The sequence below is a fragment of the Mirounga angustirostris genome, unplaced genomic scaffold (assembly GCF_029215605.1).
Source record: "Mirounga angustirostris isolate CCGP_5_RB_7025 unplaced genomic scaffold, mMirAng1.0.hap1 SCAF_8, whole genome shotgun sequence".
Taxonomy (NCBI): domain Eukaryota; kingdom Metazoa; phylum Chordata; class Mammalia; order Carnivora; family Phocidae; genus Mirounga; species Mirounga angustirostris.
In genome coordinates, this window is record NW_026991716.1 from 48,970,286 (window position 1) to 48,993,933 (window position 23,648).

General features: G+C 40.8%; 1 protein-coding gene across 1 annotated transcript in view; it reads left to right on the forward strand.

Annotated features, from left to right (window-relative positions):
* Positions 1–23,648, forward strand: part of LRRC1 (leucine rich repeat containing 1) — a 129,240-nt gene that overhangs the window by 81,074 nt on the left and 24,518 nt on the right. The window contains exons 4-8 of the mRNA XM_045867025.3: positions 1,549–1,638; positions 18,316–18,372; positions 18,669–18,732; positions 19,118–19,192; positions 22,091–22,235. Of these exons, the coding sequence (XP_045722981.1) occupies positions 1,549–1,638; positions 18,316–18,372; positions 18,669–18,732; positions 19,118–19,192; positions 22,091–22,235 (431 nt within the window). The remainder of the gene's footprint in view (positions 1–1,548; positions 1,639–18,315; positions 18,373–18,668; positions 18,733–19,117; positions 19,193–22,090; positions 22,236–23,648) is intronic.

The following is a 23,648-nucleotide window of genomic DNA, read 5'->3' on the forward strand; positions in this document are numbered from 1 at the left end:
AGGAGGCTTTACTCAGTTTTTATCCTGGCCTGACATATGGGAGGTTTCTTAAAGTAAAGCCTTTTGGATTTGGCAGGTGCAGTCCTTTAAGAATTGCGACGACTTATCTATAAGGTGAAAGGACCTGAAAAATTATTGAGTTGGACCTACTTATTTTATGGCTGAAGAAACGAGGCTGAGAGATTAAATGGCCTTCTGAGATGATGCGGCCTCTGAGCAGCAGCTCGGACTAGAATTCCCTTCCCCTAGCCCAAAGTCTGCTTCCTTCTCACACACACCAGTTTGGCTCTTAATGCTGACAGCCAGTAAAAAAGGAAGTCAGCCATTTCAAAATACATTTTCCTTATATTTAAGATCATTTTAGCTAGTTTTAAAATTATAAAATGATATGTGCTTTAGGTAGAAACTCAGGCAGCAGATAAAGTTGCATCTTTTTAAGTGTAAATAAACAATCTTAACCTCTGTTAACGCTATGGAAGAGGTTTCAACTTTGTCGAAACCATTCCTGAGAATGTATCTCAGTCATAATAAAATCCTAGAACTCTCATCTTGCAGGGCCTGGATTTACTTTTGAAGTTTGGAATTACCTGTATTTAATGTCAAACAGTAACCTAGAATTTGCTAGAAAGAGGAAAAAATGAAAGATTCTAATGTATAGAGACTATCACTAAGGAAAGAAGTCCTCCCTCCCCATGCCTCCCCCCACCCAAAAAAAATTAGTCATGTGTTCTGTTGTCTATATCAGCAGATTTACGTATAAGGACCTTTGGCATTTTAGATGCAATGAGATCTTTTTAACTTTAGTTTTCTTTTTCCTCCGTAACTGGAGGTAACCATAGAAATACTGAAAGTGAACTTTCTTGGTAAGTTTTTGAATACTTTTATTTTGAAACCTCACTCTTCAGTAGAGTTTAAGGGAAGTATAAAAAAATTTCCTTTTGTGTGGACATAGTGAAAGATAGAATTATCTCAAGTGACTGGCATCTTAAATCGAGTTAAAAGAAAAGTATTAAGAAAGCAGCAATTGCTGTCAATTGATCAATTCTGAGTAATCCATAGCTTTGCCCTGGGTATTATAATCTAGAGGAAAAAAGATTATTAAGCCGCTGTCCTGTGTTTTGTTATAATCTTCTGGGCTAAACTTTCTCTTTATTTTCTGCTAATCAATAAAATGTTCTCCCTCATAGGCACTTTCAGCTACAGCAGCTGTTTTATCTGTTTCTTTCATGAGGCACTGGGCAGTGCCACAGCATTTTTTTTTCCCCTTTATTCTGAGAGCTTGCGTATCTTTTCCTCTGTAATTATTTCTGGATCACCCCACCAAGCATTTATCATGCCCCTGTACTTCTAGGTAAACCAAGCCTTGTTTTTTTTCCTTATCGATGTCTTCTGTCTAGGAAGACAAGGCAAACATGCCTTTATACTGTGATTTTTAGGAGGTTATTTCAATTAGCATATGGGAGGAATCATCACATTTATGTCCTGTATACACCGTACACGCACTTTACTTTTTCAATTAACGGCACTTTGTTGTCATTGCTGTTGCAGATTGCCGGAAAGCTTTCCTGAATTACAGAATTTGACGTGTCTTTCCGTAAATGACATCTCACTGCAGTCCCTGCCTGAAAATATTGGCAAGTAAGTTTTTATGTGAGGTTTGTGTATATCAGGGCGAGAGGGTGTTTATAGCATCAACTCCAGCCTCCTTTTCTTTTACAGCTCGTATTTTTCTACTCAGAAAGCCTTTTCCCCGATCTCGAATCTCACCCTCAAGAAAGATCATAGCTGGACTCCAGTGTTTTTGCTTTCAGTTGCCCCTAAATTTAAAGGGTTAAAAAGGATAATGGTACTTGTTACTAGTGAAAAACCTAATTTGTTTGGACATGCTCTTCAAACTGTGGGATTCCCAAGTAGTTAACTTAAGCAAACAAAGTAGTAGCGCTGGTCCTATAGGTGGTTAATAAATACTGTTAGGAATTACCACTCTCGGCGATTTTATTGAAAACTTGGAGTAGGTACCCCTGAACAACATCTGTGTCCGCCAGTGTTTGTCCGCACAGACCTGAGAATAGTGGGTGGGAATGGTGTGTTGGGAGAGACCGATGGGGTGGGATGGGCACATTTCCACGTTCCTGGCTTAGAGGTCGGGGAGGACTGCCATGGCAAGAAATAAAAATGTTCTCTTACTCATCCCCTCAATGAATTAATTATCTCAGCAGATCTTTTCCGTACCTCCAGGACATACAGTGGGTTAAGTCAGGCTGTGACTCATGCTTTACCACTTAAACTAAAAGCCCAACCTGGCTGGCCAAAGCTAGTGGACCAGTGTTCCCCAGTGTCATAAAAGATTTCCTTTGTGCTCACCTGTCCTGCCTGAGTTCTAAGACAAATCAGAAACTTAGTTTTTGAGAACTGCAGTGTATCTGACAGATGTCCGTTCTGCAAAAGGTCTCTTTCCAGAGGTCTGTGGAAGTAGCCTGTTTTTCACAGACGACTTTGCCCCCTCCCCCCCACTCCTGTGCAGGTGGAAGACAACCGGCTGACCCCTGTTTCTGCCGGCAAGTTCATGCTTTTCTGAGATGCAAGCTGTTTAAACATTTTTGTCAGTAGACTTGCTGATGCAGATTTGTGTCCTTAATGTCTCAGGAGGGGAAGGAGACAGGAAGCCCCCAGTACCCCCTGAGTTTATGGGATCTGTTGCAGAGGAAACAATAATGTTTTACTGTGGATTTCGTGACTTAACCACTTTTGCCGTGGCAAGATTCATGTATTTCTAATGAATGTAATAGCCATTTAAATACCTAAACTGACTCCCCTTCCTCCTCAGGAATCTCTGGAATCTAATTCCCTTGGTACCCTCCTTCCCATTTTTTTCTCAGCCTACCGCTGTCTACGTGTACACCCCTTCTATCCCCCAATTCATATCTTTTTAAAAAAGCCTGAATGCTTTGAGAGAAAATATATTCTTATTAGACAAAAGTGCCCCTGTCACTCCCCACTGCATTGTTTTAATGGAAAATGTTACTTAATAATCATTTTAGAATAAATTACATATCCTTCATTCCATCTTTTCTGTTAGTATCTGTAACTGCTTTTGTCAATGTTCAGGATTTTTTGTGTATCTGCATATTCTGTCAATAATAAGGGTACTGTTTTGTTTTGATATTAGACTATATCATCTTGTGTTACTATTATAGCCTTATGTACACTGATTGATTCACTTTGAACTTGTACCCTGTGGTGAATCATCACCCAGGAAATATGAGTATGGGGCAGATAAGTGAATCAACTGTTTCCTATAAGGTCAGTTTGTGAAAATGGGAAATTGGGAGTTTTCTGTTCCTGGTTGTTATTATTTTCTTTAACCAAAGCAAGAGACTCCATGACTTCTACCTGTTGGATTTAAGATTTATGCACGCTAAAGTAACAGAGTTCTCACTTAGTAGAAACAAACAAAGAACAGAGTGCTTGGAGAAGATCGGGCACCTCTGCTGTCCTAGACCATTCTGGAAAGGCCCTTGGAACAGTTGAAATGGTGAATTGTTGAGGAAATCGCATACATGCATAAGTATACTACATTTTTAAGCAAGTCATTATTTGAAACTTAAGAACTTTCCTCATAAAAACAGTTCTTCAGTTTCCCAGAGGATTCCCAAATGGTTTCTTTAGGGCACTGAACCAAAATATTTAGTAACCAAACAACTGCTCAGAGATAGTATGGTTTTGTAAATAAGGCACAAACATCTGATATTCCAAAAAAAATTTGAAAAGGACCTGAAATGGCCATCTGAATGATCATACCTACTGTTATCTTTGCAGATTCTGAAATGGGAGTTGTTGCACAAATTAACTCTGCTTATTTGGTCAGATGAGTCAACCACCTCAGTGTCTGCCTTTTGAGCATCACTGAAAACGGTACCTCAGTTTCTCTTTTCGGCACCTAGCACAGTACTTGGCGTGAACTGGGAAAGTTACGGATTCGTCAGGGACACGGGCCCCCCCATGATGGGCAGGAGCGTCCAGCCTGGAGGAGAGCGCGAAGCCTTTAGAGCAAGCCAGCTGCAGTGCCTCGAAGCTGGGGCCTCCAGTGAGCGCCTGCCCCATAGTGTGTTTGGTTTGCCGATGGTCGGGTAACTGGAGGAGTGTTTGCGGGTTGACGGCGAAGTTGGGGCTGGAGCACGGCTCTCCTGGTCCCCGCCCCCTGTTTCCCACTGCTCCTCACACACTTCCCCTGCAGTACTGTCGGCTCCCACGGCCCTCGGGGGCCAAGTAGCATTTTCTTAGTGCCCCTGGCGATACCTAACTTGCTCCATTATTAAATAAGTAAGTCTCACCAACTTAAGTCTTTTTGTCCTCACAACCTAGTAGCTGTTTGAAAAAGTAATACCTTTAAATGGAAAGAATAAATATTTCTATTTCATTTTTAAACATTGCCAAATATTTGCTGTAGGATGTGGGTCTGGGCTGGGCAGTGCCCAGCCTCTCTCACTGCCACCTCTTTTCCCATTCCACATTGATTTTTCACCTGGTGCTTGCCTTTTGTTGCTGAAAACCCAGCTTTGCAAAGATACGATGTCCTTGAAGGAACGTCCTGCTGTCACTTGCAGAAACTGAATGATCAGAACTTGTGGTTCATGTGGTGTCTAACAGATGTTGAGTCTGCCGTGTGATTTGGCTGCCACTTCTCTGGGCGCCTCAGTGCACAATAGCCGAAATTGTTGTCCCCCCTGAATCCTTGATTGCCCTGTTAGGAATACTGGGGAGTGCAGAGCCTCAGCCACTGGCGTGTGGGAGGAAACCAGCATCACACAGGTTGTTGTACTTTCAAGGGGCTGCAAAGCGCTGCAGTTCACGTCCTGCACTTCATAGCCAGGTACCATCAGTGTGGTAACTTTAATAAAGCAAGTCTCTCAAATAGTAGAATCCTTTTAATACTTTGCAGTGAGATGAGGAATAATCATGAAAATCTTTTGAACCACGTTGGAGTACACTGGTTACCTCATGAAAAGTCACACATTTTCCTTTTATTAAAAAGTAAGAATGTCCCAGATTTGCTGACCCTTTTGTGTGATGGCACGTCAGCACATTACCTTGTCCTTCAAAGTAAAGGTGATGTTTAGAAAGAGTGAGAAACTAACTCGCCTTCAATAGATTTTGTTTTTAAGACTCTTGTTAAAAATACAAAAACACAGCAACTTCTGATTAGTCTTCATAAACAAGTGATTGATGTCAGGGAAGATGGCGATTTATCAGCAGAATTTCAACGAAGACCTTACCATAAGCAGAAGAAATTTTTTAAAAATTAATATGACGATTTAATAAATGAGGCTGAGAATATGGTTCTCCTTGAATCAGTGTAACTTGTGAAGAATTTTTTCACCTAGTATAGCCATTACACCAAGTATTAAAACAATTCAGAACCAATTGTTTTGTCCCTAAACGTAAAACAAAAGATTTGCTACATAATACGGTGCTCTCACTATTGAGAGCCCAGAAGATTTTTTTTATTTGTAATAAAATATTTTTAAATGCTTTATTTTTTACTTAAAAAACTTTAAGAGTACATCTGTATACTTCAGTGTGTGAGGACCCCCATTCTAGAAGAGAATGTTTGGGAGTCAGTTAAGCTGGATGGTGGTCCTTCAGTTCTGCTTTTTCAGGTCCCTAGGGGTTGCACTGAAGTCTCTCTCCAGCACCGTGGAGAGTGAGAAACAGTGCTCCGGTGGGTGGTCTCTGCCGATCCCTGTTTGTGCCAGCACAGCTCTATTATTAGCTTTTTAATTTTTTTCTGCATTGATGTTGCATTTAATATTTGCTTTAAAAAAAGTCTGCAGCGAATAATTTTCAAGGTAAGTGTGGAGCCCACCGTTGCAGATGCCTGGTATTACTTGTCTGCTGCACCGTGGAGCCTTTACCGTGGTGTAGACCCAGCACGCTCTGCTCAACCCCAGCGCAAAGCTTCAAAGCCTTTCACGAAAAGTGAGCTTTAAAATTGTTTCCCTGTTTCCTGTCTTTACCAACTGGCCGAGGGTTGTCCTCACTAAGTGATTGAAGTTCTACCTCTTTTGTCCAGCCTTCTCCAATGACGGGAAGAGGTGACGTAGATCCTCAATGCACAGGTTCCCTGACCGAGGCTTTACTGTCCACACAACGAGCACGTTAGTCCTTTATCTGTACGCAGTTTAGTGGTTCAGTGTTCAAGCGTTTGCACCTGACTCACACTGTACCCTGAAAGTGGGGGAGTCTTTGGTTGTTAAGCTCTCTTTGTGTCTGGACCGACCCTGGTGTTGCTCCAACATACGGAATGAGTCCCTGGGACCAGGCGCACGGAGTTACCGCCTTCACTCTGCTAGCCTCCAACCTGACACTGGAGGCAACCCAGGTAGGTTCTTAAAGCTTTGTGAGGACCACATTGGTCTGTTCCCATGCAGTCACTTTTCTGGCGTAATGCTAGATAGTTGATTAAAGAGACAACTATGAAAGAAAAAAAAAAAGATTTCCATCGCTCTCAAACCTTCTAATGAAGAATAATTATTGTCCATTAATATTGCTTAATTTCCCTGCTAAAAGGAGCCATTAGGGAGAGATTTTACTATGTATTTTTAGGGAAAAAAATTTCACCAGAAGAACTGGTAAGCTGCTTCCTTTTAAGATTTTATTTATTTATTTATTTAGAGCAAGCAAGAGCAGGGGGAGGGGCAGAGAGAGAGAGAGAGAGAGAGAAAGAATCTCAGACTCCGAGCTGATCTCAGGACCCCGAGATCATGACCTGAGCCGAAATCAAGAGTCAGATGCTTAACCGACTGAGCCACCCAGGTGCCCCAAGCTTCTTCCTTTTAATATCAGTTCTGACATTTATCCCATTTCCTTTTCTGCTTTTGTTGCCAGAAAGCTCATAGCTAATTTTGATGATCAGTGAGCACAGCTGTATTAATATCCATGTGATGAAGGAAACCAAGGAGTTGCTGATGTTTACAAGGGGGTGGGCGCTCTGTCAGGCACATACACGGTGTCAGTACAGCATGCCTACTCAGGTTGGTGTTAACGACCCTGGGTTTCATTAGCTTGTCTGTGACATGGGGATAAGTAGTCTGCCCAGGTTTGTGTTGCTGGTGGCTACAAGAGCTGGGATTCGAACTTAGATTCTTCTATGAAGAAGCTGCATTTTCTATTTCATGAAATTTTTTTACATGTTTGCACTTTATAAAGACCTCGTAATATCCCTTTTAGAAAATGTCGGGGTAAAATTAAGTACATGACTTTACATATCACTGAATTGCCAGTTAGCATGGGAGGGCAGCAGCCGAGGAGGGAAGCATTCCTTAGGGTCTTTGTAGAGTTCCCAGTCTTGGGTAGGCTTTAAGAACACTGGCTGAGTAATATCAACGTTTCCCATATGCCCTTGACAACACTGTTTAGTGAACAATGACTTTTTGCTTTACTCTCACTAAAAGCTCTTGAAGGATTCTACCGGTGAAGCCAGGAAGGATACTTTTGCTTTAAGGAGTTTTCAGATGTTGGTACAAAGTGTGAATGAGTTTGTCTTTCAAAAAACATGCTAGTGAAATATTTTCTTGAGATCAGTTGTATCAGTTTCTACTGAAGTAAATCCCACACTGAATTTTTTACTTTTCAAAAATAGGTTAGCCTGCAGACGAACATGCTCTTATATAGAGAGAATCCTAAGGAATCCATAAAAAGCTATTAGAGTTAATAAATGAATTCAGCAAGATTATAGGATACAAGATTAAAATGTAAAAATCAGTTTTACTAGCACTGAACAAACCAGAAATGGAATTAAGAAAACAGTTCCCTTTATAAAGCACCAAAAAGAATGAAATACTTAGGAGTAAATTTAACAGAAGAAATGTAAGACACGTATACTGCAAAGTACAAAGCATTGTTGAAAGAAGGTAAAAATGACCTAAATAAATGGAAAGGCATCCCATGTTTATGAATTAGAAGACTTAGTATGGTTATGATGGCAATACTCTCCAAATCTATTGATTCAACTCAGTCCCCATCAGAATTCTAGCTGGCTTTTTTTTTTGTTTTGCAGGAATTGACACGTTGATCTCCAAATTCAGATGGAGATGTAAAAGACCCAGAATAGCCAAAACAGTCTTAAAGAAGACGTGCAAAATTGGAGGATTCACATTTCCAGATTTCAAAACTTAACTAGCAAGGTTCAGTGATCAACATGTATCGTACTGGCATAAAGGTGGACAGAGTTCACTGGAATAGAATTGGGAATTCAGAAATAAACCCTTCCCTTTATAATTAACTGGATTTTGACAGGAGTGCCAGAACAGTTCAGTGAGGAAGGATAGTTTTTTCAACAGATGCTATTGGGACAACTGACCATCCATATGTGAAAGAATAAAGTCCCACTCCTAACTTCATACCACATACAAAACTTAATTCTAAATGGAGCAGAGACCTAAATGTAAGAGGTAAAACTCTTATAAGAAAATGGGTAAATCTTCATGACATTGGATTAGGGAGTGGTTTTTTTATATGTGACTGAAAGCCCAGACAACAAAGAAAAAAATGGATAAATTTGGACTTCATCACAATTAAAGACTTTTGTGCATCAGAGTCCACTCTCAAGTGAAAAGAAAACGTACAGGTGGGAGAAAATATTTGCAAATTATGTATCTGATAAGAGTCTTGTATCCAGAATATATAGGGAATTCCTACAACTCAACAGTGGAAGATAAATAACCCAATTAAAAAAAATATAAATGGACAAAGAGATTTGTCCAAAGAAGATATACAAATGGCCAATAATCACATAAAAAGATGTTCAACATCATTTTAGTTATCAGGTGAATGCAGATCAAAACCACAGTGAGATACCACTTTAGACCCACTAACTCTAATTAAATAAAACAAAACAAAACAAAACAGGTGTTGGTGAAGATGTGTAGAGACTGAAACCCTCATCCATTGCTGATGGGAATGTAAAGTGATCCATGCCCCTCACTTGAGGGAGCAGCTCCTTCCTCAAAAAGTTGAACATATAGTTACCATGTAACCCAGCAATTCCACTACCAAAGAGAATTTAAAACACGCCTGCACAAAAACTTGTGCATGAATGTTCATAGTTGCTTTTATTCATAATAGCCAAAAGGTGGAAACAGCTCAAATTTCCATCAGTGATGAACTGATAACCAAAATGTGGTATATTCATCTAATGAAATATTTAGCCAAAAAAGTATTGGGGTACCGATACATGCTACAACAGGATGAACCTTAAAAACATGTTAAGTAAAAGAAGCCAGATAGAAAAGGCCACATAGTGTATGATTCCATTCAAATGACATATCCAATACAGGCAAATGCATAGAGACAGAAATTAGATTAGTGGTTGCCAGTGCCTGGGGCCAGGGGGAGGATAAGGTTGGGGGTAGCAGGGCCAGGATAAGGAATAACTTAAGGGTGTGAAGTTTCTTTTTGGGTGATGACCGTTTTTTAGAATTAGGGAGTGGTGATAGATCCTTAGGCCAACTTGAAACCTGGTGTTGCTGAAGGATGAGACTGTACCTGGGAGACTGACCTAGTTTATTCTTGCAGGAAATACTCTCTAATGTAGCCTTATGAGTAACATGCTGAGGTCATTTTGCCTCAGTTACTCAAACCTGGTGACAAGGCAGGTACACATAGCCAGAGCCTCCAAGACCTTCAGGTCATGAGGAGTGGGAGCATGGTTGAGAGGTTATAAGACTCCAGTGGGAACTCGTAGAGAATTTTGAGAATCTGGGAAGCCTCTGTTTCCATCTGGGGGCATTTGTCTTTATGGATCTGTCTCCATGAGATACCCTGTCCTTGGCCATTAAAGAAACATACCCTCAAAAAAAAAAAAAGAACAAAAAGTAAGTTAGTCTAAATATATCCAAATATCTCTGTTTGAATCTGCTCCTCAAAAAATAGCATTCTTACAGGAGAAGGAATATATATATATATATAAAATGGACTGGCACAGTGCCCAGAATGTAGCTGTCAGTCACAAAATGGTTATTATCAGTAAACATTTAATTATGCAATTTGCTAATAGAAGTAGAGCAAGTAGATAGGCCCTGGGTTCCCTGGCAGGTTGAAATAGAGCATGTGGGTCCAATTTTGTGTGTGCTACGCTTGGGAATGATGACCTTAATTTGAGAGGGCTTTACTAATAAGGTCTAGGACCAGGCTGCTTACCTATATTGTATTAGTGCATGCTGCCTGAGAGGAATAAATCTTACTGCTCTTTTTTTGAGGCCTAGGAATTTCTTTTTTTTTTTTTTAATTTTTTATTGTTATGTTTATCACCATACATTACATCATTAGTTTTTGAGGTAGTGTTCCATGACTCATTGTTTGTGCATAACACCCAGTGCTCCATGCAGAACGTGCCCTCTTTAATACCTATCACCAGGCTAACCCATCCTCCCATCCCCCTCCCCTCTAGAACCCTCAGTTTGTTTTTCAGAGTCCCTTGTCTCTCATGGTTCGTCTCCCCCCTCCGACTTCCCCCGCTTCATTCTTCTCCTCCTGCTATCTTCTTTTCTTTTTTTTTCCTTAACATATATTGCATTATTTGTTTCAGACGTACAGATCTGTGATTCAACAGTCTTGCACAATTCACAGTGCTCACCATAGCACATATCCTCCCCAATGTCTATCACCCAGCCACCCCATCCCTCCACCCCACCCCCCACTCCAGCAACCCTCAGTTTGTTTCCTGAGATTAAGAATTCCTCATATCAGTGAGGTCATATGATACATGTCTTTCTCTGATTGACTGACTTTGCTCAGCATAACACCCTCCAGTTCCATCCACGTCGTTGCAAATGGCAAGATCTCATTCCTTTTGATGGATGCATAATATTCCATTGTATATATATACCACATTTTCTTTATCCATTCATCTGTCGATGGACATCTTGGCTCTTTCCACAGTTTGGTTATTGTGGACATTGCTGCTATAAACATCGGGGTGCATGTACCCCTTTGGATCCCCACATTTGTATCTTTGGGGTAAATACCCAGTAGTGCCATTGCTGGATCGTATGGTAGCTCTATTTTCAACCTTTTGAGGAACCTCCATACTGTTTTCCAGAGTGGCTGCACCAGCTTGCATTCCCACCATCAGTGTAGGAGGGTTCGCCTTTCTCCACATCCCCGCCAACATCTGTCATTTCCTGTCTTGTTAATTTTAGCCATTCTGACTGGTGTGAGGTGGTATCTCATTGAGGTTTTGATTTGGATTTCCCTGATGCCAAGCGATGTTGAGCACTTTTTCATGTGTCTGTTGGCCATTTAGATGTCTTCTTTGGAAAAATGTCTGTTCATGTCTTCTGCCCATTTCTTGATTGGATCATTTGTTCTTTGGGTGTTGAGTTTGATAAGTTCTTTATAGATTTTGGATACTAGCCCTTTATCGGATATGTCATTTGCAAATATCTTCTCCCATTCTGTCGGTTGTCTTTTGGTTTTGTTGACTGTTTCTTTTGCTGTGCAAAAGCTTTGTATCTTGATGAAGTCCCAATAGTTCATTTTTGCCCTTGCTTCCCTTGCCTTTGGCGATGTTTCTAGGAAGAAGTTGCTGCGGCTGAGGTCGAAGAGGTTGCTGCCTGTGTTCTCCTTTAGGATTTTGATGGACTCCTGTCTTACATATAGGTCTTTCAAACATTTGGAGTCTATTTTTGTCTGTGGTGTAAGGAAATGGTCCAGTTTCATTCTTCTGCATGTGGCTGTCCAATTTTCCCAACACCATTTGTTGAAGAGACTGTCTTTTTTCCATTGGACATTCTTTCCTGCTTTGTCGAAGATTAGTTGACCATAGAGTTGAGGGTCCATTTCTGGGCTGTCTATTCTGTTCCATTGATCTATGTGTCTGTTTTTGTGCCAGCACCATACTGTCTTGATGATGACAGCTTTGTAATAGAGCTGGAAGTCCAGAATTGTGATGCCGCCAGCTTTGCTTTTCTTTTTCAACATTCCTCTGGCTATTCAGGGTCTTTTCTGGTTCCATACAAATTTTAGGATTATTTGTTCCATTTCTTTGAAAAAAGTGGATGGTATTTTGATGGGGATTGCATTGAATGTGTAGATTGCTCTAGGTAGCATTGACATCTTCACAATATTTGTTCTTCCAGTCCATGAGCATGGAACGTTTTTCCATATCTTTGTGTCTTCCTCAATTTCTTTCATGAGTATTTTATAGTTTTCTGAGTACAGATCCTTTGCCTCTTTGGTTAGATTTATTCCTAGGTATCTTACAGTTTTGGGTGCAATTGTAAATGGGATCGACTCCTTAATTTCTCTTTCTTCTGTCTTGTTGTTGGTGTATAGGAATGCCACTGATTTCTGTGCATTGATTTTATATCCTGCCACCTTACTGAATTCCTGTATGAGTTCGAGCAGTTTTGGGGTGGGGTCTTTTGGGTTTTCCACATAAAGTATCGTATCATCTGCAAAGAGTGAGAGTTTGACTTCTTCTTTGCCGATTTGGATGCCTTTTATTTCTTTTTGTTGTCTGATTGCTATGGCTAGGACTTCTAATACTATGTTGAATAGCAGTGGTGATAGTGGACATCCCTGCCACGTTCCTGACCTTAGGTGGAATGCTCTCAGTTTTTCCCCATTGAGAATGATATTTGCTGTAGGTTTTTCATACATGGCTTTTATGATATTGAGGTATGTACCCTCTATGCCTATACTCTGAAGAGTTTTGATCAAGAAAGGATGCTGTACTATTGAGAGGATCATATGATTCTTGTTCTTTCTTTTGTTAATGTATTGTATCACATTGATTGATTTGTGGATGTTGAACCAACCTTGCAGCCCAGGGATAAATCCTGCTTGGTCATGGTGAATAATCCTTTTAATGTACTGTTGGATCCTATTGGCTAGTATTTTGGTGAGAATTTTTGCATCCATGTTCATCAAGGGTATTGGTCTGTAATTCTCCTTTTTGATGGGGTCTTTTTCTGGTTTGGGGATCAAGGTAATGGTGAGGCCTAGGAATTTCTATAAAATGTTTGTTTCAAAAATAAGAATAAAGATTTTTGGAAGTTTCTAGAGCAAACCAGCATAAGGCGATTTGTTACCAGAGATTTCTTAAATACTAATTTGGTATTAAAAAAGCAGAAATTTGGGGCACCTCGGTGGCTCAGTCGTTAAGCATCTGCCTTCGGCTCAGGTCATGATCCCAGGGTCCTGGGATGGAGCCCCTCATTGGGCTTCCTGCTCCACAGGAAGCCTGCTTCTTCCTCTCCCACTCCCCCTGCTTGTGTTCCCTCTCTGGCTATGTCTCTCTGTCAAATAAATAAAATCTTTAACAAAATAAAAATACTAAAAAGCAGAAATTTTATGAATATATGAGCAAACTCTCCCTGTCCCTAATAGTGTTTTCTCCAGTCAAGTAATATTGCCATGAATGTTTATAGATTGTATATTTCAGTTGTTTTATAGTGTACTGCCGTTTGTCTGCTTGTTCTACCTCTGTTTATTTTATTCTTTACTTTCTTAATGATTTTGGCCACCAAAATGGAAAAAAAAATCCAGTGGATTAAAAGGGGATTTTTAAAGTATAGTGGAGAACAGATGTAAATTCTTTAAAGTAACCACTCATCCAGTCCCTGAAATAGAATCCTAAAAATACAGATGGCCTACATTCTGACTTACATTATAACTTTTGTCCCTGCTGTCATGAACTGTGTAAAACATTAAGTATTAGTGTGTTGAGAAGAAATGCTTCAACATACTCTTTTTCTGTAAGAGCTCGTTGTTTGTAGTTCTTACTGTTTTGTTTTACCCCATTTGGTGGTAGAAATGGTGGGAAGGTGTTACAGGGAGAATAGAAAATCATGTTTTTTGTAGGAAAGGGATGAAGTCACTCCAACAGTATTGCACAGAAATTTAATTTGCCAGATATTAAAATTGAAGAGGAAAATATCTATTAGTGAGGGAATGGTTAAAAAAATTAAGGTGTTTATAGAAGTGATATACTGTGCAATTATTTAAAAAAAGAGTACTGATATTTACAAATAAGAAATGAGACAAAAATCTGTGTGAGCAGGGATTCCTGGGTGGCTCAGTCAGTTAAGCATCTGCCTTTGGCTCAGGTCATGATCCCAGGATCCTGGGATCGAGTCCTGCATCCGGCTCCCTGCTCAGCTTCTCCCTCTGCCTGCCTGCCACTCCCCCTGCTTGTGTATGCTCTCTCTCTCTGACAAATAAATTTAAAAAAAATTAAAAAAAAAAATCTGTGCGAGCAAAGTCCTAGATGTGTGTGGGATAACTTACATGTGAAGATGGGGAGGATACTTGCTTGTCTTTGCATAAAAGAAAACTCTGGATGAATATATAAGTAACAAAAAAGGGTGATTTTCATTGAGAAGGGTCTCACTTGAGGGAAACTGGATAGATGAGGGAGGAAGGTGGAAGGAAAACTTACTATTGAATACTTTGCTGCTTTAGTTTTCTCATCCACAAAGTTGGTTCTTGTAAAAGGCTTACAATAATATCTATCATATAGTAAGCTGCTGGTATCGTTATTAGCGGTTGAAGTGTTAAAGACCAGTAATTCTCATTTTGCATCTCAGGTGTCTCATTTTTTCACATTTGTAGAAGTATTAGAAACACCCGATGCTTTCTTTGGTCTCTATACTATCACATTTTAACTGAAGTGGCTGAAAAAGTCATGTGGAGTTTGAATCTCCTTGTTTCTCTTGGCCTAGGGTTTGAGAGCCTGGTCTCAGAAGCAGACAGAACTGAGTCTGACTCCCCCACCCCAGCACTTGCCAGAGCATGTTTTTTTATTAGGTGCTATAAGGGAGGCAGAGATGTTTGTGCTGCATTGAATAGGTTTCCTTGATGGGAAAGGCACTATCCTGACATCTGGATTGAAGATGCATGCTGTATTCTGAAAGGCTAGGAAGGGAGATCATTCATTTGTTCATTTATTCATTCAGTTTTATATTAATTTATCTGGTCTAAATCTGCATTTAGGCAGATCTCATTTTTTTTTTTTAAGATTTTATTTATTTATTTGAGAGAGAGAATGAGAGAGAGCACATGAGAGGGGGGAGGGGCAGAGGGAGAAGCAGACTCCCTGCCGAGCAGGGAGCCCGATGTGGGACTCGATCCTGGGACTCCAGGATCATGACCTGAGCCGAAGGCAGTCGCTTAACGAACTGAGCCACCCAGGCGCCCTAGGCATTTTATGTCAGCTGTTACTAGAACAGTTTGGAGAACCACCTTTTGGAGTGGGCTGGTAGGATTCTGTACTTGCCCTGGGACTATGCAACTTTTATCTTTCTAAAAGTTGGCTGGTGCCCGCAGCTCACCGTAGTCTAAAGTTATGGGGAAGTATTAGCTCAGAAAAGCTCTTATTTTATATCCTTTGTTTTAAATTAATGTTTGAATTTTGGAAAGTTACGAAAATTGGGTATTTTTTGTTGTAACACGCGTATACATTCCCATTTCCCCCACTGGCCAAAACCAGTGGAAATTAAGAAGTTTTGGAATCAGAACCTTTTTGCTTAACAGGATGTTCTACTTGGGTGTTAACATGGCAGTGGTGGGAACCGTGCGTTTTCTGTAACGGGACGTTATCAAGTTCTGTACGTCTGGAAGTCTGCTGGCATTTTTGCAGTATTTTTGCTTAAGCATTATTTGCTTTTAGTAGCTGTGGCTTGTGCCTTTTATCCTCAAGAGAAAATGTAAAGATAATTTAAAAATGTGTGCCCTATGTTTAAAATGACATAAAACACTAAAAATCCTTGTGTTCTGGGTGTGGTTAAGAAGGTAAGACTGACATATTTGCCCTGTATTGATAGGTGCTTTTAAAACTGAAATTATAAAGAGAGTCCAGGGAATGGAGGGCCCCTGAGATGCCTCACGGCAGTGTAGGGTGAGGGCGGGAGCTTTGGCTTCCCACCAGACTTGAATTGTGCCTTTGCCACTTTCTAATGGAATTCACACAAAGCGCCACGTTCCTAATTGTGTCACCGACCTGTCGTCACCCAGCTAGGTTGTTACTAATCAAGAGATGACGTGTGTGAGGAGCTGTGTGTGCGCCTCCTGCCAGAGATGGCAGGCAGATGGCCCGGGTCAGGTGGGAGGCCTCAGGACAAGGCTCAGCATCAAGCCCTGCGGAAAACTGCTTTTTTTTTTTTTTTTAATTTTATTTTTAAAAGACTTTATTTATTTATTTGTCAGAGAACACAAGCAGGGGGAGCGGCAGGCAGAGGGAGAAGCAGGCTCCCCACTAAGCGGGGAGCTCAGTGCGGGGCTCCATCCCAGGACCCTGGGATCATGACCTGAGCCAAAGGCAGATGCCCAGCCAACTGAGCCACCCAGGCGTCCCAGGAAAATTGCTTTTAAAGAGCGCATTTGGTGATGCCTAGCAATAAAGTTTGTGAAACAAAGGACTTTTTCCTTCTTTTATTAGTATATGCCTTTCATGCATCAAAATTGGTGTGAAAGCAATGAATGTTGACTAGATAAAATGACAATTTCATCAGTGATTGTTAAAATATAAATGTGAAAATAGCCAAATGATTACTACCTCCCCGATAAAACTGGCCAGGGATTATGTGAAAACTGAAAACAAAGCCCTTTGTTGTTCAGTGTTTTGCTTTTACAGAGGCTTCACAAAAGTCACTTATCACCCTCATCTACAGGTTGCTTTTGGAAATAGATACTGGGTGGTTCCTTCTCACCTCCCTCTTCTTCCAGTTCTTCTGTCTTCCGTGTGAACACATGGCCCAGTAGAGCTACATTGCTGCAACTTCCCACTGGCCTACACTTTTTTCTTAAGAATGTCAGCATTAAATTCATAATTACTAGCACAGATTTTAATTTTTTTAAAAAATATATTTTGAAGAGTTTTTCATCCACTTTGTGAAGTACTGAGTTTTCTAAAATTGGAGGACATACAGATTTTGTGCATTTCAGCATCGAGTTAAGATACATTTTCAAGCAAACAGGCTTCATATGTGTGTATATACTGTTTGTGCAAATCAAATTTACGTTTTCTGATGTTATGAAACCAGCTTTGTTAGTACCCATGATTCTGGCTTTCATGTTGGGAGGAGAATGGAGGATTAAGGCAGATTAGAGTGTTGGGATAATGTTTGACTCCTTGTGTTCTGTGCGCTCACACAATAAAAGTCCTCCAAATCTGGACATTACTATGGTGAGATGAGCAAAAGCTTGAGTTTGCGATTGGTGCAGAGCTTAGTACGGCACCTGGTGGAGTAATAGACGAATCCGTTGCCTTCCGAATCAGTAACGCGTGCCCTTGCTGACGTCCCCTGGGCGTGTGAGGTGTCTGGTGAGGCAGAGCCACCACTGCCCGCAAAGATTCGGCCCAGATAATCAGTGTCCGGGGAAAACATCTGTCTCATCTCACCATGCTCCTGATAGGCATGGATTACACCCGAGAGGCAGGAGAATCTGCAGAGAAGAGCGCCATTGTGGCCTTTCATAGGAATAAAAGCAGCTTTATTACAGCTCCCATATGCTGAATCAGTCTTGTGTTACGGCACCATGTGAGGTGTGTTACTACTCTGTCCTTGATGCATTTAAATGGCCGTCATTTCCATACCGTTGCTTCCAGGTGCTCTGTGAATTTGTGATTTTTTTTTCTTTTTTTAAGATTCTATTTATTTATTTTTGCAAGAGTGAGCTAGCACATGAGAGGAGGGGGGAGGGGCAGAGAGAGAAGCAGACTCCCCGCTGAGCAGGGATCCCGATGCGGGGCATGACCTGAGCTGAAGGCAGACGCTTAACTGACTGAGCCACCCGGGTGCCCTGAATTTGTGATCTTAAGTAGAGCACATGGGCCCTCAACTGAGATGCCCACTACTTTCAAACAGGGATGGTCTCTCACTGATGTTTGGAAGAAGAACTCTGACCTTTGTGAGATTAAAGACATGACTGTTTTTTATGGTAACGGCACATATTTGACATTCGGAAGTCTGGAAGCACATATTTGGCTTCTGTCTTGGTCCCAGGAGTGGTCGTCTTTGATGACTACTGAGTTATTTTCACATATTAAATGTAACAAGTATTTAAATGAGGGTGCCTTACATTGATGATGCTTCTCTTTTAATTTTAATATTAAAACTTGGGAGGTAGAGAGTATGTTGTTTTTAATGAGGGTAGGGATAGTGGTTATAGATATTTTTCTCCTGGGAGGAAGTGATGTATGAGGTTTTTATTAAGAATTGCTATTTGTGGAGTGTATGTATGAAGGGGGGGAATGGGAAGAAGGATCTCAGGAATTTTCCTTATATTTTCTTTTCTTTTGTTCATTTCTAGTCTTTATAACCTGGCTTCCCTGGAACTGAGAGAGAATCTTCTTACATATCTTCCTGAGTGAGTCTCTGGGCAAAATAAGAGGGGATTTTGTACTACATGAATTTCTTCAAGTATTAAAAAAAAAAAAAAAGTACTACAGTATTTTGTCAAAAAGAGATTCTGTGTCTTTTGGAAAGTTTGGGAGATGCCAGCCTTCCATTAATAGTTTTTCCTTGGTAATATTTACAGCCATGCAGTCCAAATGAGTCTTAGTTTTGGAAATGAGTCCGAGTGAGGAATACCATATTGCTCAGCATTTCTAAGTACTCTCTAAGGGTTCCTTCTTCTTCTTCTTCTTCTTTTTTTTTTTATAGCTCTCTTACCCAGCTGCGGAGACTAGAAGAACTTGATTTAGGAAACAATGAGATATATAATTTGGTAAGTCTGTATTGAAGAGAGATTTAGATTTAATTTTGCCCTTAGGTGTGATCAAAACATACTTTAGGGGAGATCTTTAGGGATGTATTCTCACAGATACAGCTTGGCAACATTAGAGAATGTGCTTCAGTTCACACAGGTTGAGAATTACGATGTAGGGGTGGGGAGGGTCAGGACTCGAGATGAGGGGCAGAAATGGAAACCACCGGCATTATTGGAGAGCTTTGGGAGTGCTTTTAGGGTGGGGGACTTGTATTGGAGAAGTCCCAACAAACATCCTCTATAGTACCCATTTATTAACTGTTGAATTGGGATTCTTTCTTAGTGGAAGACTAAACGTTGGATCTTTGTTACCATAACGTTATTTTTTGTTTGTTTGTTTTAGCCAGAATCAATTGGAGCTCTCTTACATCTAAAGGATCTCTGGTTGGATGGAAATCAGCTGTCAGAATTACCTCAGGTAGGTGGTGATTTCACATTGTTTCCCCCAAATTATAAAACAACCACAGACACCACTCATGTATTCCCCGCTTCTGCGTGAAATTTTCTATAAGGGGGATCTTGAAAACCAAAAACATTGGTTGAAAAAGCACATTTGATAAAATATTAAGCATTCATCATACTACATTGCCATAGAAAAATTGAAAGCCTCAACCCACCATTTCTAAAGATAGCAAATACATCCTTTAGTTTGTGAAGTCTGTATTTTATTTCATCCATGCTCCCCACGTGGCTTACTTCAAGCCCAGCAAATTTGTAAATTGCCAGGACCCCTGATTCTTAGATGGTATCCATTTCTGCCACTCTTTGTGATGTGTCAAGTACTTTTGGAAGATTGTACCCACATTCTGTTCCATAATAGGTGATGTCAAAGAAATGTTAAAAGCTTTTATTTCAAAATTTTTGCAAATACTGCTTATGGTTTAGCTGTTTTGTCATGGTGTTCAGGTTTTTCCGACTATTACCAAATGTGAGAACCGTGTTCCAAATGAATTGGAGTCTGCATACACTCCTGTATACGTAATCATCTTATGGAGCCCTAGTAAGCAGGCTTGCTTTCTACTTAGGTGAGAGAGAAACAGAAGCCAACAAACCCAACAATAAAATACAAGCATTTTGGGGCGCCTGGGTGGCTCAGTCGGTTAAGCAACTGCCTTCTGCTCAGGTTGTGATCCCGGAGTCCCGGGATCGAGTCCCGCATCGGGCTCCCTGCTCGGCAGGGAGTCTGCTTCTCCCTCTGACCCTCCTCCCTCCCATGCTCTCTGTCTCTCATTCTCTCTCTCGCAAATAAATAAAATCTTAAAAAAAAAAAATCGGGCGCCTGGGTGGCTCAGTCGGTTAAGCGACTGCCTTCGGCTCAGGTCGTGATCCCGGAGTCCCGGGATCGAGTCCCACATCGGGCTCCCTGCTCGGCAGCGAGTCTGCTTCTCCCTCTGACCCTCTTCCCTCCCATGCTCTCTGTCTCTCATTCTCTCTCTCGCAAATAAATAAAATCTTAAAAAAAAAAAAAAAAAAAAAAAACCCAAGCATTTTCCCGTTACTTAGGTTTTGTCAAACTATTACTGATTTTTATTCTTTGCTATACCTTATAGCCAGTCTTTAAAGTCCAGGTATATTTCATGATGGTCTAGGTGCCGATATTTTAAAGCAGATCAGATGCTCAGCTGGTTGGAGCAGGTGTGCTGGTGCTGTGTACTTTAGGTGAGGAATGCCGTGTTAATGCAGGAGGTCTGACTCTAGGAGAAAGTACTCAGTAACAAGTTATGGCTGTAGGTACAGCACTGGAAGTATGAGGACCTCACTCACAACTAAGGGAAGGAAGGAACTAACTGCAGTCTCTTTCTAAGGTCTTGGCTGCATTTGGGGAAAGGAGACAGACTAGCAACCGATATGGGTGAAGGTTTGATTAGTATCTAGATTTCTCTAGGAAATTATGAGAAATCCTGATTGGGAGAATTCAGGTTACTTTGGGAGTCACCAGATAGGGAATAAAAATACTACGAGATTATCAGGAAAGTAATACACCAGCTCTGGGGCATGATGGGGAAAGAATATGTGTGTGTGTGTGTAGAGATATACATAAATGATTGTGTACGAATACAAAATGCCACATCCTGAACACAAAAAAATTATAATTCCAGTGATCTTGTTGTAAATGGTTATTTAAACATCTCATTCGTCCCTCTTTATAAACTGTTAAACCAGGACTCAACTCATCAGATAGTCTAAATAATCGGAATTACTTTCCTGTCATCATGGATGACAGAAAGAAAAGGATACAAAGGCATTGTTAAAATGAATTAATGAAAAAGAACACCTTCAAGGATCAGGCCTGAAATTAGTAGAAAGGCAGTCTGGTTTCCTACAGACAGGAATTACAGGGGCGTGTCCATAGGGTGCGTATTAGGTAAGAGAGAAGCTGGAAAGAATAGATCAGACCAAAGTAAGTATAGATTGAAGGATTTGTACGTGTGTAGATATTAAGGAGCCACATGATATTTTAATGTTTTTAGTAGAAGGGTGGTCTGATTACATACCTATAGCTAGCTATGTTTCCAGGAGGGAAATACAGAAACAAGAGTTTGTAGCACAGACTTGGCCAGGGAGTATGAGGATCAGAGCTAACAGTCCAGGTGGAAGATAATGACCGGAGGAATTTAATACAGTGGCAGTGGAATGGCAAAGGGGAGGCAAGTATAAGAGAGAAACTGCATTTTGTGAATGGAAGGTAGGATATCTCTTGAGCAGAATATTAGACTCATTGAGGTACTTTCCCTGCTCCTGGGATAGTCTGTTTCCTTTGAAAGCAGGATGCTACTCTCTTCTGGTGAGGTTAAAGGCATCAGTGGGTCCGGATGCCCCAGTGTTGCTGGGATATAGTTGCATTGATGTTTGTTGTGACAAGTACTACCGGTAATGGGAGATATAAAGTAGATGGTTTCTTAACAGAGAAAATCTCAGGGTCACCCTGAAGTATAAGCTGCTTATTGAAGTGATTGATTCCAAACTTGAAGAGCAGGATTCTAGACTCCTTTTTTTTTTTTAAATTATATAACCGTAGAGTCATTTGTTCTCTCTTGGTGCCAGTCTCTTCATCTGTTAAGTGAGAATGATTCCTTGCCTGCCTGAAGTTGGAGGGCTTGGCATCTCTCCCAACTCCGTGTCTGTGATTTTTACAGCTTCCCGTTTGCATTGGAAAGGGGTCTGGAAATTTACTCCAGCCTTCTCATATAGATAAACGCTAAAGAAACATCCTCGGGACGACTTTGGGATTTGACTGTGAAAAATCACTGTAAGAAATTCCTCTGTACTGTGGCAGGTTTAAGCATGAGGCTCTTTTTCTGTGTCACTGATGTAGGAAATAGGAAATCTGAAGAACCTGCTGTGCTTAGATGTCTCTGAAAACAGGTTGGAAAGACTTCCTGAAGAAATCAGTGGCCTGACTTCATTAACGGATTTAGTCATTTCCCAGAACTTACTAGAAATGATTCCGGATGGCATCGGTAAGTATGGAAAGTAACTCCCTACTAAAGATGCTGGCTGTTGTCTCGGGCCTTTGGAGCTCACTCTGATCCTTTGGTCACCACTCTCAGACGCTGGGGATGTGGCTTCTTTAGTCTCCATGTCATTTATTTGTTCTTAAAGAAATAATGCGGAGAACATCTAATGCAATTGAAGTTTCTCGATAGGCAAGTATTTCTGTCATCCTGGTGTGGTAGCTGTTATAGGTATGATTACTTCTAAGTGTTGACTCCTCTGTCTCTTCTGCATCTTGTCTCAGCAATTTCAGTAGAGATTAGTCTGAATAATAGATATGTTTCAGACATGGGAGCAGTCTCTAAGAAATTTCTAAGTGAGCATCCTAAATAGTTTATGAGAAAGTGACTCTGACCTTATCGCATGACCTGGGGAGAATGGTGTATTTGAGTTGAGCCTTTTCTAGTACATTGAGAATAATCTTTTCCTTTAACCATTCTATGCCATTTCCTTAAAAATAAATGAGTCCAGACATTTCCTTTACCGTAAAGGCATTCAGTCCCGTGTGAGAAAATAAACACAGGGAAGGTATAAACAGACATGGACCAGGAGCTCCACCATAGCAAAGCCACTTAGAGGTTGTAAGAAACTGTGTTTAACCACGTGGTTAACATAGGATTGCTGCCTTTGACCTTTGTTTAACTCTTATTCAAAATATCAAAGTTTGTAAAAGATTTTCAGTAGTTGGAAAAGCTGTATGACAGAGGACCACTTCTTTCTGGTATTTGGTCAAGATGAAAGCAGTAGCTGATTGTTGCAACGGGGCAGGAACACAGATGTTGCCTTTTGGTTCACACTGTTTGGAAAATTGGTGGGGATTTTGACTCCAGGTAGAGATGGTTGGTGAGAATGATAATAAAACAGTTGTAGGACCTGGGGACGTTTGGTTGCTGGGCATAGGAAGTAGGAGGCATGAGATGGCTGACTTCAAGCATTTGAGAGGCCGTCCTGTAGAAGAGAAGTCGATTTGTTACTGCATCTTCTAGTTCAGACAGCTGCAAGGAAAGGATATAAATGAAATATTGGTTACTAGTTAGTCTGGGCTGCTTAGTGAAGGGATGAGTGCCCTGTGACTTGAAGTGTTCAAGGAGAGGCAGCAAGACCACTTGCCAGTAATACTGTTAAGGAGACTCCTCAGTTGGAGGGAGAGCTATCGGTTCAATTCAGTGTGCCCTGTGGAGAATGTCAGTGCCTCTCCTGCCGGTGAGGACAGGTGGGAACCCTCTGGGGACAGTGTTAGTAGCTTATTGACGACGCTAAATAAGGAGCTTACGAATCTGTTAGTTCTCCTGCCCTGCTCTGTGACAACACGCAAGGCAAGTTAATTTTTTCAACATTTTCCTTTCTCCAGCTTTACGTCTCCTTTAAGAGAGAGGCCA